The following is a 12824-nucleotide window of genomic DNA, read 5'->3' as shown; positions in this document are numbered from 1 at the left end:
CTCAGATGCTTCCTGATCTTTTTTTGTTCCCTCGAAGAGACTAAGAACAATGATCATAAAACTCTCATTTTGCTATCAGCATGATTCTATGTCTTTGTTTATTTGTAGTATGTCTAGAATGATCATGTGCATGTCTTTCATAAATGATTTTGGGTTAAAACCGCACAGAATAAATGGCACAAAGAAAGTCCACATTGGAGAAAATCACACCTTGTAATTCAGAATAACATGGTAGAACAGGCATTAGCTGAGGTTATTATAAAATGATGTGCTAACTCATTAAGGTTACTATAAGTCTGCCAGGCCAGCTCTCATTGGCTGAGAATGTACAATAGAAGTCCAAGCATAGAAAAAAATATTAATAAGAGACTAAAATAGAGTTATTATATGTTATTCAAGAAAAATATTTCAGAGACAAATGAATTAAAAACAAATATCTGTGACTCTGGCAACATTATACTCAGTCACTTATTTCTGAGCACAGTAGGATCCTGTAGGGAATTTTTATATACCCTTGTTATAGGAAGGGCTACTACTCCCTTCTATCCCACAGTGTAAATGCTCTCCAGACAGACATACTGTCTTATGAGTATTTTTAACATCTCATCAACTCAGCCATGTAGCAGAGCCAACTGCCTTAGTCCATTTGGGCTGCTATAACAAAATATCACGAACCGCAGAGCTTATAAACAACAAAAATTTATTTTTCACAGTTCTAGAGACTGGAAGTTCAAGATCAAGACGACAACAGATTCCATGTTTGGTGACAGCTGTTTTTTGGTCCTCATATGCATCACCTTCTTGCCATGTGTCCTCATGTGGTGGAAGTGTTCGTTAGCTCTCTGGGGCGTTTTCTAAATAAGGGCACTAATCCTAATCATAAGCCTCTGCCCTCCTGATCTAATTACTTCTCAAAGGCCCACTTCTTAATGCCGTCACCTTGGGGATTAGGATTTCAGCATACAGCTTTTGAGGGGACACAAACTTAAACTAAAGCACAGCCCACAGTGCCCACCAAAGACTAGTACATCAATGAGACTAGCTGAACGAGGCGGAAGGAGATAATAATTACAACGGGCAAAGTCCCACGCTGGAGTCCAGCATCTAGGGTTTCATAGGCTGGGGTTTCTCAAACTCAGTACAACTGACATTTTGGGACAGATTATCTTTCGTTGTGAAGTGCTGTCCTATGCATCACAGGAGATTAGCAGCATCCCTGGCTTCTGCTTACTAGATGCCAGCAGCGCACACATCCCAGCACCCCACAACCCCCCAATTATGATGAGCAAAATGTCTCCAAACATTGCCCAATGTCCTCTGGGGGGCAAAATTGCCCCCAGTTGAGACTGCTGCATTAAATCCACCTCCATTAGTTCTCTTTAAATCACAAAATTCTGGTCTGCATAACAGAAATTCCTGATGTAAAGAGCAGAATTCTGTTATGTTAAGAGAGAATACACAATTATAGCTAAACTCCAATTCTTACTTTATACAAATTTATTTACACTCACCTATCTACATTATTCTAACAAGACAATGGGACAACTTGTAAAAGTACGTATGCATGTGTGCAGGACAGGAAGAGAAAAAATAGAAAGAATTGGATTTGTTGGGGTGGTTAAGCAGGATCATGGGTGAATAGTTTACTTCTGTTCAGCAGTAGCCTTCGTGGTCCCAGGCTTGTGGTGGCCAGATAATTCCCTCAACTCCATGACCAGGTGACCGAGGAGAACTCTCACATCCTGCATGTGTTTGAGAAGAAGGCCCATCTGGTGATACAGATGGGGATCTGGCATCCCCAGAGGAGAAGAGAAGTCTGGATCTTCAGAAGATGGAGCTGGCGGTGGAGGCAGAGGCCCAGGGGGCTCCACAGGAGCAGTTCCCGGAGCAGCTGATTTCTGAGGAGCTGGATTTGAGGTGGGAGGTGCAGCAGAGGCGAGGGGACCTGGATTACCCGGCAGGAGGCACATATAAGAGTGAAGTCTGACTCTGGCCCTTCCCTCCTATCCCTGGCAATCTTTCTTGTTCTCTGAAAGTGGCTGTGGAGCCAAATGACAGTAGGTACTTGAGGACGCTAGTGTCCCTCCTGGTCCAAATTTTAATCTCAAGCTTGGCCATCGCTGTTTGAAATTCTTCAGCAGTGAGGTCTCATCATTGAACAGCTAGAACTATTAGCCAGTTCTTTCTCTATCAAGGCTGAATCTAATTCCCTGAAGCATGAATGTGGTAACTGGTTCTAGGTCAGCTTCTTTATTATTTATGACATTAATCTAATTCCCTGTGCTTATGCCAGCCTTCGATTTTTTGAGGACACCTCTGCTGGCCTTTGAGTCACCTCCTCTCCAGGATAGCATCTCCAGCCCCTTCCATTATATTTCATATGACATGACTTCAAGCCCCCTTATCACCCTGGTCACCTCCTCTGGGAGTATTTTAACAGCGGCTCCCAGAATTGAACATAGACTTCAGACTACTCCATCTTCATTCTAGATATTAAATTCCTATAAATGCCCAGAGAGCATGGGGGGATCCTAACACTTGTGGGGTAGTGGATATGGAGCTGCCTCAGCTCTTGGTCTGGCGAGGTATGCACCACAGCCTGAGGGAGAAGTTCTCTATTTGTGCTGTTTCTCATCATCAGGGATTCTGGCTCATTGTTCCTGCCTCCTCTGTGTCCCTCCTTAACGTGTTCACACTGAACCCCAGCTTATGGGCCCATTCATCCTATCCCCCCTTTTCACTCACACACACACCAGACACCCTACACTCTGATGAGAACTCACCCTGCACTCTGATTTCTAGCTGCGGGCTCTGTTTCCAAACTTGGTTGTCCTCAGTGGTTGCCTCACACCAGTATGACCCAGAGTGATCTTCTGAAGCTGTGGGGATCTGGAATTCTGAGGAGAGGCCCCTGCTTCTCACTGTCCTCCCATCCTTGTAGAAGGAGAAGAGGAGGCGGGCAGATGACCTCTGCAGGGGCAACTTTGTCTGACAGCTCAGGGTCACCGGGCCTCCTGTTTGGGGTTCAGCTGAGGGTACAGCTCTGAGAATTGGGGCTGGAAACAGTTCTGGGGAAAAGATAGGCAAGAAGGAAGAGCTCAGCCATCCTGTATAAAGGTAGACACATGCAAGCGAAGAGCCTCAGGGAGTCATACTTCCTTTCCCATTTCCAGCAGGAATGGGCTCTCTTAGATTCCATTTGAATCTTTCAAGTTCTTTCTGCAAGTAGATAGGACTAGGAAATAATCAGAGATGGGCAAATCTGATAGTAGCCCAGACATCCAATCAGTGAACGCTGGGAAGCATAGATGTGGGTGGTAGGAACCATGCTGGACTCTGAAAGGGGCTGGATGACTTGAAAAGGCGATGTTGAGGTCTCATCCCTTTTGAAGCCCAAGTTGGGCATTTGCCAGCAACCTGCTCCATAAACTTTTGATGATCTTGTCACTTCCCAGCTAAAGGAAGACAAATTGGGCTCCCTGTTTCTCCTTCCCCTCCCCCACCATGATGATGCTGCTTCTAGCTCTTACCTTGGACTGTGATAGCCACGGCAGATGCTGTTTCTGGGCTCCCAAGACCAGGGCTCTGGAAGATGCCACTGCAGTGGTAGTGCCCGCTGTCTGCCTCTTGTACCACGGCAATGGAGAATTCCCTGTTAGGCCCAGGAGGACCCAGAGCTGAGCCATCTCGGTAGAAGGTCACCTGAGTCAGTGGCCAGTCTTGCCAAGCCTGGCAGCGCAGAACTAGCGGGTCCCCTTCAAATACTGGCTTGGTTGGACCTTGGAGGATCAGCCAGTCTATGGTCCAGAGAAAGAGCTGCGTGTCACCGAGGACCTCCTTGGGAGCTACCCCCAGGGGTGCCTACAACAGATTTCCCTAAGCTTTCTCTGAGGGTTCAGGTAAACTCTCACCCCTAGTTGGGAGTATGGGACAACTTCCCTAGGGCCTAGGACTGAGAGTGCCCTGGTTTCTGTGGGCTGAAGACTGGGAAAAAAGCACGTCATTCTGTGGCCAGTTTCCTGGAGGACACCTTCCTGGGTGGGCTCTGGGGCTGAAAGAAGGGGTTTGGGGCACTGCTCAGGCCTTCCCAGGATCTCACCATAGGATACAATCAAGTGGAAGGGTTCACTGAAAGTGTAGCCCTTGATCTGGAAGCCATCTTCCCTTGGGTCAGTCAAGTCATCCTCCATGTGGCAGCTGCTCTCTTCGGTGTGGACAGGCCCCTCACACTGCAGCGTCTTGAAACTGGCAGCTGAAGAGGGGATGGCCCAGGAAGAACCAGAACATGATGCCGCAACTTGGAGAAGGAGGACAGGGTTCCTCCATCTCCCGGGAGAATCATCCTTTTTAGAATGAGACTAGGAAGACATCAAAAGCTTTTTTTTTTTTTTAGAAAGACCCCTGTGAGTGTCTCAGGGGGATAGCTTTGACCTTGATTCACTGTCATCCAGGTGCTCTCAGCAAATGCACTGTGATTTGGAGAAGAGGAAGGGGAGAGAATGAAAGAATGGTGAACTCACCGGCATGACATCCAGCTGCTGGTACTGGAAACCAGGAGCAAAGACAATGGTAACCCGAAGGAGGGAGGGATAGGACAGGAAGGAAAGGGAGACGTCAGATTCTAATGTTCCCTGGGTGCCAGACCCTGCTAGCCCTTATGTGCAGTATCTTATTTCATCTTCACGAACTTTCCAGGTATGTGACTTTATCCTCATTTTATAATCTTAAAGAAACACGCTTAGAATACAAAATTAATGTACCCAGTGCTTAAAAAGAGACTAAGCAATGGAGCAGGAAAGGCAGGTGTGTCTGAGTCCAAAATCAGTGTTCTTTTTACTTCACTATGCAGATAAGATCTGCTTCAGTTCTCAGACCTTCCTCAGGGACTCTCTTTCGTATTCTGATTTTCCCAAATTTCACTTGGCTCAGCCTTGAATATGTTAACCATCAAAGAGCTTTCAGTACCCAGCAGTGTCTCTCGTGTCTTCCTCCCTCATGCAGGTCTTCACTTTTCGGCCATCTCTACTTCAGTGTCCTCTGCCCCTTTGAATTTTCCCTAGCAGTGGCACAGCACTCTTTCTGTCTTTTCCTCTACCCCTACCCCACTCCTCCCGGCCCATACTGGTAACTATGAAACAATTCTTTTCAATTTCTGATTGAAATTTAGAGTTATCCATTTCTCACCACGTCTCCTCAACCTCTCTTCCCTTCATGGTAGTGAAGGAAAGGGAAGTGGCATTTTTTCCCATCTCTGTGACTGCTCTTTATCTCCCTAGCTCTTCTCCCCTCCTCCAGCCTCATGACCAGTCACATGTGCCTACTTCTTCACTCCATCGACTGTCATTTTGTGCCCCACTTGCCTTTATTCTCTCCCACTCCCAGTAGCCCAGTGTTCTTTGATTTTGTAATGTCCCTTACCAAGGCCCCTCCCTTACTTCCTAATGCTCATCACATCAGTACCAGGTGTTTTCTTTCCATCCTCTCTCAGCTCCCTTCACTGTAATGCTACCTCTTTTCAGTTCCTCCACTGTCACTCAACTGTACTCTACCTCCTCTCCATTTTTTCTTTTTAAAAATAAAATCTTGTCCAGGCACAGTGGCTCAACCTTATAATCACAGCACTTTGGAAGGCTGAGGTGGGAGGATCCCTTGAGCCCAGGAGTGTAAGACCAGCCTGGGGAACATAGAGAGACCCTGTCTCAACAAATAATTTTTTAAAAATTGGCTAGACATAGTGGCACTTGTCTGTGGTCCCAGCTACTTGGGAGGCTGAGATAGGACAACTGCTTGAGCCCAAGAGGTCAAGGTTGCAGTGAGCAGTGATTGCACCACTGCACTCCAGCCTGGGTGGCAGAGACCCTGTCTCAAAAAATAAAATAAACTAAAATAAAATCTTGTTGGGTTACCAGGAACTCACTCAACAAATCTTAGGTGGTAAGTATTATTATTTTTATTCTACAAATGAGAAAACTGAACCAGAGATATAAAAAGTGTTTTCCTAAGGTGACATACAGCTGGTAAACAGAAGACAGGCTTGAAACCGGAGTATCTGATTTCAAGTCTGCAGTTTTGTCACAAGACAAAACCAAGGAAACATTGTCCCTACCCACAAATAGTTCTCAATTTAGTGGAAGACATAGGTAGATTAAAATATCAGCATAAGTAGGAAAACATTATAATAAGAAAAGTATATCACAAGCAGCCGTTGGTGCAGAAAGGGGCATTCAAGAAAAGCTTCCTGGAGAAGATACCACTTAAGCTGAGTCTTTAGGGAAACCTACACGTTTGCAAGGAGGAGGCGAATAGAGGGTCATGGAAAGAGCTGATTTTAGGTGAGATGGTGGCATAAGCAAAGCCTTGGAGACAGGCAAGAGTCTGGTGTGTGAATATGTAAATATGAATGGATTGGGATTTATTAGAGCATAAATTACAAGGCTCAGAAGGTAGGAAAAGTTTAACCGATAGCAGGTTCTGCTTGGCTTTTTGTACCATGATAAGGACTTTGGGCTGGTTAACATGAATTTTAGAAATTACTCTGTCTGCAGGGTACAGAATTCATTTCAGGAACACACGGTTAGAACAAGGAGATGAGTTAGGAAAATAATGGACTAGCCCAAATGATAGAGGACGAGGGCTTGTCCTAAGACATTGGTGATGTTCCAGGGAAGGGACTGCTTCTACAAACAATTTAGGAGGTAAAACTTGCCAAACATAATGATTGATCAGACTCAGAGACTGAAGAACAGGAGGAGTCTGAGGTGTTTCTCAGGTTACTGGCATTGTAAGGGTAGTTGCTGGTGTCATTAGCTGAGATCAGGAATCGTGGAAAATGAATTTGAAGAGGCAGAGGCCAGAAGGACAGATAAGTTGAGTTGTGGTCACGTGGTGCAGAGACACCTGTGAGATATGTAGGTAGATATGTCTGGTATGAAGCTTGATGATTGAATATGAAGCTCAAAGGGATGGCTAGAATTGAGGATATGATTTGGGACTCTTAAATACAGAGTTATAGTAGCAAAAATTATATAGACAAATAAGCTCATGAAGGAGATTGTGTAAAGAAAGAGGGGTACAGAGGCAACACCATAACTATAGAAACACTGGTTTCTGGTTAAGGGGAAGAGAAGGGAAGCTATTAAGGAATCAAGAGAAGTCCATGTAGTAAGAGGAGAAAAGGGTGCCATGGAAGCCAGGGTGATAGAGAGTGTGAGAAGGAAAAGTGATCAACAGAGCACCGGGCAGCAGAGAAGTCCGGCAGTATATGAACTGAAAAGTATGCAAAAACCCAGTCAATGCGGAGGTCATTGTGCCCTAGACGAAACCAATTCCAGTGGCAGTCAGGCTGCAAGCATTGAGGAGTGAATGAGAGGTGAGGAAGTGGAGATGGCAAGTGCAGACTATTCTTTCAAGAAAACTTGTCCCATAAGTGAAATGAAAGAGTTGAGATTAAAGCTAGAGAGGACATCATGGTCAGAGGGGACTTTCAGGATGGAAAAGGCTTGAAGATTTTTATATTCAGAAAGTCATTCAATCCTGCACACCAAACTTTCTTATACCCACCCTTCTTATTATTCCACCTGAACACTGCTTCTGCGGAGGGTCAGAATTAGGCCATGTTTCTTTCCTTCAGATCCTTTCTCCAAAGTTAAGCATAGCCCCATTCCCACACCAATATTCAGATATTGTACTTACCCAGTAGCGTCTGGGCTGCCCAGAGCACAACAAGGGAAAGGTAGAGGGCCCCAGCCATGAGGACACAGCCCAGCTTCATGGTGACTCTGTTTAGGTCTCCTGCAACCCTAACACTGATTTTCTTAAACGTGAAACCTCTCAAATTAGAAAAGAGGAAGTAAATCTAACTGTCTCATCTCCTTGCATCTGGGGTCTGTTTTCATTTTCAAGTTTGTAATTGGCTTTCATCGTTCAGATTTGGCCAATGTGCTTCTAGCATCATCTGCATCCTTAGGGCAGTGACAAAATGGTAGCACTCTCAACTGTTCAAGAATTTTCTCACAGAGCTCAGGAGCCTTTCAAAGCATATCATTGTCTGTTAGCCAGCAGGCCTTCATGTACACTCTGGGAAAGGTCAGTACAACAACCACCCTTTTCTTTTTTTCTTTTTTATTTATTATTATTTTTAAAGACGGGGTTTCACCATGTTGGTCAGGCTGGTCTTGAACTCCCAACCTCAGGTGATCCACCCGCCTTGGCCTCCAAAGTGCTAGGATTACAGGCGTGAGCCACTGCACCTGGCCCAGCAACCACCCTTTTCACTGATGATGCAACTGGGGACAGAAGGTGGGACATTGTTAGAAAATCACTGGGAAATCAATGAGAATTCAAATGTCCTGCTCATTCCAACATAGAAACAAACAAAGTATGTGTTTCTAGTGACTAGAAGATAGGGAGACAGAGAAGGAAGATTAGTCATGGCACCAAGTCAGATATCAGACTAGTCTCTAGTAGGCTCTGGCTATCCAAAGCCCACACAAATCTGCACACAAATTTCTCTAGACTCGTGTCAGTTCTTTGTTTCTGCAACATGACTAAGGCTGCTCAGTCTCAGTGGAAATATGAGTACAAGGCAGGGATAGTCCACTGGGAAAGAGTAGAGGAAAAAGAAAATCTATTCCCAGAGGATCCAGCAGTCAGCCCAGGGCTTAGGCTCATAGCCAAAGCTCAAACCACTGATCCAGAGGAAATTAGAGACAGAGGCATCTGATATCTTTAGAAACCTGAGGGGACTTGGGAATAGGAGCAATATAGAGGCTACAGCCTCTCCCTTCAGCTCCAGGTGGCCTTCTGGGAACCATTGTCCCTGCCTTGGAATGTTTGCTATTTCTTTGAGGCCTTCTCAATGGCAGGGCCCATGTGTTTTCACATTGACTACATTCCTCCCCTTTCTTTCATTGTAACACCCACCAGGCCTCTGATACGTTATCTGGAGATGAAACGAGCCATCAGAAATGGGGTAAGGTAGGCCAGGCACTGTGGCTCATGCCTCTGTAATCCCAGCACTTTGGGAGGACAGGGCTGGCGTATCACTGGAGGCCAGGAGTTCAAGACTAGCCTCACCAACATAGAGAAATCCTGTCTCTACTTAAAAAAAAAAAAAAAAAAAAAAAGGAAAGAAAAAGAAAAAAGAAGTTAGCCAGGTATGGTGGTGCACAGCTCTAGTCCCAGCTACTTGGGAGGCTGAGGCATGAAAATCGCTTGAACTCGAGAGGCGGAGATTGCAGTGAGCTGAAATAGCACCACTGCACTCTAGCGTGGGTGACAGAGCGAGACTCTATCTCAAAAAAAAAAAGAGAGAGAGAAATACGGGAAGGTAATTTAGTCCTGCTTGAAGGCAGAGAGAGGGACAGTGTGACACTTCAGCTGTGCAAAAACCACAGATCAGAGCAGACACATCAACCACACAGGCATAAAAGAGTGAATCTTTCTGAGTCTAAAATAAACATTTAGAATAAAATTTCCATTATCTGAGAGGCATATGCTTCTGTGCAGGTGGCCCCAGGGAGTCCAGGGTTGGTTGAATATGGGTGTTGGGGGAAGCAGTGAGGCAGCAAGCCTTGCAGCTGATGTTATATGAAGCCTCAGAAGAGGAAGAAAAGTCTAACTAGCCCTAATAAAAATTAAATAAGTAAAATGTGTTTAGATGCATCTCCACTTCTAAAACTACATAAAACATAGACCCTCAGGGTTAGGCAGAGACTAGGAGCTTCTAAACAAATCACAATATCTTAATATCTTTCTCTTCTTCTTCTTCTCCTTTTTTTTTTTTTTTGTTGTTGTTGGTGTTTTGCTCTTGTGGCCCAGGCTGGAGTGCAATGGTGTGATCTTAGCTCCCCACAGCTTCCATCTCCCTGTTTCAAGTGATTCTCCTGCCTCAGCTTCCTGACTGACTAGGATTACAGGCATGTGCCGCCATGCCTGGCTAATTTTTTATTTTTAGTAGAGACTGAGTTTCTCCATGTTGGTCAAGCTGGTCTTGAACTCCTGACCTCAGGTGATTCACCCACTTCGGTCTCCCAAAGTGCTGGGATTGCAGGCGTGAGCCACTATGCCCAGCCTATCTTTCTCTCCTAATGTCACCCTTCCTCCTTAACTGCCCTTACCATAGCATCTTACCTGAATAGAGGCCCTCCCCTATACCATCTGCAGCAATTCTTCCAGGATCTGCCTGTCAATATGGAAAGCAAGGAACCCGCTGAAGATTTGGGATGAAGCTATAAAGTTCTTTACACTTAAATCTCCATTAAGCTGCTGGGAAAATCTACTCACTTGAAGCTTGATTGATGAACCATTTAGAATAGATGTGATTCACTAGGGGAGAAAAACAACATTGGGTCTGCTGTTCATGGAGACTGAGATTCTGTTTATTGAGTGAGTTCCCCCATCAGGATCACCTCAGAATACTCAGAGTTGGGACAAATCCCAGCTCTCATCCCATCCCAGACAAATTAAGTGCTGGATGCCCTCCTTTGCTGTTCCTGGCTTGTCACTAGTGGGCTAATGCTTATCTTTTCTTTATTTGTAATTGAATTAGGTAAAAATATTTATTAAAAATGTGAAGGTGTGCCGAGAGCCATGGCTCACATCTGTAATCCCAGCACTTTGAGAGACCAAGGTGGGCAGATCATGAAGTCAGGAGATCAAGACAGTCCTGGCTAACACAGTAAAAACATAAAAAGTTAGCCAGGCGTGGTGGTGTGTGCCTGTAGTCCCAGCTGCTCAGGAGGCTGAGGAAGGAGTATCACTTGAACCCAGGAGGCGGAGGTTGCAGTGAGCCGAGATCCCACCACCACAACCCAGCCTGGGTGACAGAGTGAAGCTCCATCTCAAAAAAAAAAAAGTATGAAGGTGTAAAAACTAATAATGCAATGTATACTTTTGAACCCTTATATGGTTGAAGGAACAGAATAGTATTGTTATCCTTGAAGTACTGCATGGATCCCTGTCTGATTACACTGTCTTCCCTCCCCACCATCATCAACCACAATGCTTACCTTGTATTTATCACTGTCTTTGTTTCATAGTAGTAAACATTTTGTATTTTTTAACTTTTAGTAAGTGGAATCATACTGTATTTATCATTCTAAGAGTTTTTTCTTTTTTTTTTCTTTTTTAATTTATTTTGAGACAGAATCTCGCTCTGTCGCCCAGGCCAGAGTGCAGTGAAGCAATCTCCGCTCATTGAAACCTCCGCTTCCTGGGTTCAAGTGTTTCTTTTGCCTCAGCCTCCTGAATAGCTGAGTAGCTGGTACAGGCTCATGCTACCATGCTGGGCTAACTTTTGTATTTTTAGTAGAGATGGGGTTTCACCATGTTGTCCAGGATGGTCTTGAGCTCCAGACGTCGTAATCTGCCTGCCTAGGCCTCCCAAAGTGCTGGGATAACAGGCATGAGCCACTGCGCCCAGCCAACTTGCTTTCTTTTAACTCAACTGTATGTTCCTGAAATTCAACCAGGTGCTCTCTGTAGCCACAGTTCACTAATTGTATTGCTGTGAAGTATTCCATCATGTGATCATGTCACAAATTATTCTATTGACAATGGACATTTGAGTTATTTTCAAGTTTTTGCTGTCAAAAACCATGCATCTATTCATGTCTATAATTTGTTATAAGAGTTTCTCTAAGGTACATATACAAATGGAATTTTCTTATTGACTTTTAAGAGTTTTTATATGTTCTAAACAATTTTTTTTTTCAATTATATGTGTTACAAATATTTTTCAATTTATGGCTTGTCTTTTCATTTTATGTGTTTGTAAAATCACTTTATTGAGAAATAATGACATACACTAAATGCACGTCTTTAAATTATACAATTTGATAATTTTTTTTTTTTTTTTGACAGAGTTTTGCTCTTGTTACCCAGGCTGGAGTGCAATGGTGCAATCTCGGCTCACCGCAACCTCTGTCTCCTGGGTTCAGGCAATTCTCCTGCCTCAGCCTCCTGAGTAGCTGGGATTACAGGCACGTGCCACCATGCCCAGCTAATTTTTTGTATTTTTAGTAGAGACGGGGTTTCACCATGTTGACCGGGATGGTCTCGATCTCTTGACCTTGTGATCCACCCGCCTAGGCCTCCCAAAGTGCTGGGATTACAGGTGTGAGCCACCGCGTCGGGCCCAATTTCATGAATTATAACCAAAGTGTGCATCTGTGAAAACATGACCATAATCAAGATACCAAACAGATGAATGACTCCTGCAAATTTACTTGTGCACTTTTTAAATCCCTTCCTCCCTATCTACCTTCTCCAGGCAACCACTAATCTGTTTTATGTCATGATAATTTTTCTAGAGTTTGTTGAGATTTTATATAGATGAAATCATACAGCATGTGCTCTTTTTGTCTGCCTTCTTTCATTTAGTATAATTATTTTCAGATTAGTCCATGTGTTTATTAATATTTCTTTCTGTTTATTTGCAGAGTAATATTCCTCTACATGACTATACCACACTTTGTCCATTCACCTGTTGATTGACATTTGGAATGCTTCCAGTTAAGGCTACTACAAATGAAGGAACATAAACTTTCATGTACAAGTTGTATGAACACAGGCTTTCATTTATCTTGGGTACTACCAGTAGACTAGCTGGATCATATAAGTGTAGGTGTATGCATAGATAGGTACATATTTAATTTTTTAGATAAATGTCAAGCTCTTTTCCAAATTGGTTGCATTAGCCAGGGTTCTCCAGAGAAACAGAATTAATATATGCATACAAGGAAACATAGCCTAGGTTTGGTTTCTTGTCATGCCCTTGCCCGGATGTCTAAGTTGCGAAGTGTTCTTTTCTCTCTAATTTTCTG

The 12824-nt window shown here is 44.1% G+C and overlaps 1 protein-coding gene across 1 annotated transcript; it reads right to left on the bottom strand.

Annotated features, from left to right (window-relative positions):
* Positions 1–1514: 1514 nt before the first annotated feature.
* On the bottom strand, positions 1515–7807 carry FCRLA (Fc receptor like A). Its single transcript, XM_008984794.5, has 5 exons — positions 7693–7807; positions 4100–4252; positions 3531–3797; positions 2784–3068; positions 1515–1945 (listed from the first exon to the last, which is right to left on the bottom strand). The coding sequence occupies exons 1-5, from the start codon at positions 7769–7771 to the stop codon at positions 1644–1646; spliced, it is 1086 nt and encodes a 361-aa protein (XP_008983042.2). The 5' UTR covers positions 7772–7807; the 3' UTR covers positions 1515–1643.
* Positions 7808–12824: the final 5017 nt, after the last annotated feature.

This window comes from Callithrix jacchus, chromosome 18 (genome assembly GCF_049354715.1).
Source record: "Callithrix jacchus isolate 240 chromosome 18, calJac240_pri, whole genome shotgun sequence".
Classification (NCBI taxonomy): domain Eukaryota; kingdom Metazoa; phylum Chordata; class Mammalia; order Primates; family Cebidae; genus Callithrix; species Callithrix jacchus.
Note: the sequence above shows the minus strand (reverse complement) of the source record. Positions and strands in the feature narration are given on the sequence as shown.

Excerpts from the sequence above, each read along its gene's own strand:
- FCRLA (XM_008984794.5), bottom strand. The coding sequence starts at position 7,771 with ATGAAGCTGGGCTGTGTCCTCATGGCTGGGGCCCTCTACCTTTCCCTT. Across the intron at positions 3,798-4,099 it reads CCACTTGATTGTATCCTATG|ACTGGCTGATCCTCCAAGGT; the intron begins GTGAGATCCTGG and ends TCTGGACCATAG. Across the intron at positions 3,069-3,530 it reads CGTGGCTATCACAGTCCAAG|AACTGTTTCCAGCCCCAATT; the intron begins GTAAGAGCTAGA and ends TCTTTTCCCCAG.